This window comes from Frankliniella occidentalis, unplaced genomic scaffold, assembly GCF_000697945.3.
Source record: "Frankliniella occidentalis isolate FOCC.00 unplaced genomic scaffold, Focc_3.1 Scaffold2422, whole genome shotgun sequence".
Taxonomy (NCBI): Eukaryota; Metazoa; Arthropoda; class Insecta; order Thysanoptera; family Thripidae; genus Frankliniella; species Frankliniella occidentalis.
Genome location: NW_026269505.1, coordinates 5,192 through 7,881, shown reverse-complemented (window position 1 = coordinate 7,881; position 2,690 = coordinate 5,192). Strand labels below are relative to the sequence as shown.

Genomic DNA, 2,690 nt, shown 5'->3' with positions numbered 1-2,690 from the left:
AACTTCTCATACCTCATCAATGAAAGATATAGTACCATTGACTGGTACTACACCGATCTGTTCACTCTGAAGAGAAGGGTGTGCTCTGATGCGAAGCCCAGCACTCTTTTTAGCCACAAATTTGCGAAGCCTACTGGGCTGATTGGGTTGTTTCCGTACTGTGCTTTGTTTCGGTGGAATAAGGCCCTGGGGGGTCTCTTTGACTTCGACCTTATGCATCTAAAAAAACAAAGTTCCATCATCAACCATTCAAGGAGAGAGTAATTGTTAAAATGACAGAAAACGCCTTATAACGTACCTCATCCATGTTGTACCCGTCAATGGTAATGACTAGAGAGTACCAGCCCACACTTGCGGGGGTCCATGTGACGCTGTAAGTACCATTTCCATGGGGTCTGACCAGCATTGTCTCACTGGAGCGTTTCACTGCCGGTGAAATGTAGCGAAGCTCTTCGAAAGAATAGTTCTCGTAAGCCTTCATCATGGTGATAGCGTGGCAGTACGTCTTGTCCTTGATGGTGATCTCGTAGGGTACGTCCAGGGACGGGTACGGCTGGCCTCCGAAAGTGTGCTCGTCCGGCTCGCTGACGCGACGGACCTTCCTGGTGTACTCGTCGCCCGCGTCCCTCTTGTCGATGGGGAGTGCTTTGGCGTCCACCTGGGAATTAAAATAAAATTAAACATCACAATCGACAGTTACCTAATATAAGGTATGACAGGACCAGGTGATGTGCGAGGAACTCACCTTGAGGTAGGGCACGTGCACGACGTCGCCATACTGGTCCCGGGTGACGACAGTCAGGACGGCGGGCCAGCCCTGGCGCAGGTCCTCCTTGGCGTAGAGCAGCGAGCACCGCGCCGTGTCCACGTAGGGGTCGGGCTGCAGCCAGCGCGCCAGGCGGCCTCCGCTGGTCCCGGACACGCACTGCACCAGGTCGCGCAGGAACTGGCGCTCGTTGGAGTGGCAGCTGCAACAGAAGAGGGTTCGGGACGATCAGCGCCCGCCGGGTAGGCAACCTATTCGACACCAGGCTGACTCCGACGACGTCGGAATAGAGTCCTAGAGTGGGCTCTATGAGACTTTAGGTCGGGGGGACTCTTGTTGAAGTGGCAACTAGCTGCAGCAGGGTTTGGGACGGTCAGCGCCCGCCGCGCAGGCAACCCATTCGACACGAGGCCGACTCCCCCACAGACAAGGTCGGGGCGATCTTTATGACCCCATTGGCCTGCACCACGCTGCGCCACGGCGCGGTATGCAGCAGGATGCACCATTGGTATGGATTGGGCATGAGCGGGTGAGGGGGAGGGGGAGGGAAGGGAATACATACTCTTCGTTTCCGCTGTGCCCACCCCCATCCCGCCCCACCCTGCTGCTCCTAGTCGGAAACGGTTTTGAGGGGAGAAGCTGTTGCAGCAGTAGGGAAATTACAGAGCGGATTGTAACTAATTGGGTAATTGACAGAGCCTCCCCTCCTCCGGGCCGCAGGCCGGCGGCCCCCCCTCGCTCTGCTGCTGCGCGGCCCACATCTGATGACGCACCGTGTCTCCGCTGCGTTCCCACAGCGTCATCACTCCACTTTACCTTCCCCCGTCCCATCCCGTCGTCCCGCGACCAGCAGCCGCGACCCTGACATCGAAAAAACCAAACCGCCGCCGCCGCCGCGCACCGTCCGAAATCGAGCCGCGCCGCGAGGCTGCAGCCTGCCATCGCTGATAAGCTGGGCGGGGACTTGAACGCACAAGCGAGGTGCGGTGCGCGGAGAGGGAAGGAGGGGTGGCCTCGCGGGTAAAAATAGAAGGGTGACGACGGCGAGGTGAGTGAGGTACGGACGTTTACAGCGAACCCCCTTCATGCTGGCGCTGACGTTAAACAGGGCTGCTGCCGGCCGATGCCGGTCGTGTTTGGCTGAGCGAAACAGAGCAGTGCGCCCGCCATGTGCGCATGTGAGTGTGTGTGTGTGCGCGCGCGCGTTTGCGTGCGGGTAGTGTTGGTGGCTGCGGTCATTCCCCGAACGCGTCTGGGCCTTACTCAAAGGCGGGGGCGCCGCCCGCGCCCGGTGCACGCCTCTCTACGCCTCAATGGACGGGGGAGGGAGGGCGGGAGGGAGGAGTAAGAGATGGGCCGGATACTCGAGTTTCACGCACAGCCAGCCGTGGAGCTCCCCCAAGCTGGTGCGCCTCTCTCCCCACGCAGCTTCTGCAACAAGTGCACGGGACGGGGCCGCATCACCTGGGCGTTGAGGGGCTTCCTCCACTTTGGGACCCCTTTGGCCCTCGTGTGCTCTGCACAGATTAGAAGCCCTGCCTCACCAAAAGACTTGGCCTCACCGCGCCACGCCAACCGGGGCAGGCCGGCGATTCATACGGCACGCATAGGACTTGGCTCGCATTCAGGGCGGCGCAGCAGCAGGCAGGACGCGCAGGACGCGCGGCCCGCTGCTGGCAAGGACGCCGCCCACCGCCCACCATTCAGCTTCCGCCGATGGGGACGTCCAACAAGTGCGCCGTCGTCGTGGCGCTGACATGCCATCGCGTCCGTCGCGTCCGTCGCGTCGTCGGGCGGCGTCGCCCCCTGCTGGCGTGATTGGGAGGTGTGTTTGGGTTGGGATCGGAGGCGAGAAGAATAAAGAAGATGGAGGGGAGGGGGAGGCCGCCCCCCTCTTTCTATACACGGCCGCCCCCCTCACCCC

General features: G+C 60.8%; 1 protein-coding gene across 1 annotated transcript; it reads right to left on the bottom strand.

The window, feature by feature from the left end:
- Positions 1-12: 12 nt before the first annotated feature.
- LOC127751948 (E3 ubiquitin-protein ligase MYCBP2-like) lies at positions 13-1,569 on the bottom strand (the record flags this gene model as incomplete). The annotated part of the gene is made up of 4 exons (XM_052276292.1): positions 1,526-1,569; positions 746-968; positions 299-658; positions 13-219 (listed from the first exon to the last, which is right to left on the bottom strand). Coding segments are annotated over exons 1-4 (834 nt in total), but the record flags the coding sequence as incomplete, so codon positions are not given.
- Between the last annotated feature and the right edge of the window lie 1,121 nt (positions 1,570-2,690).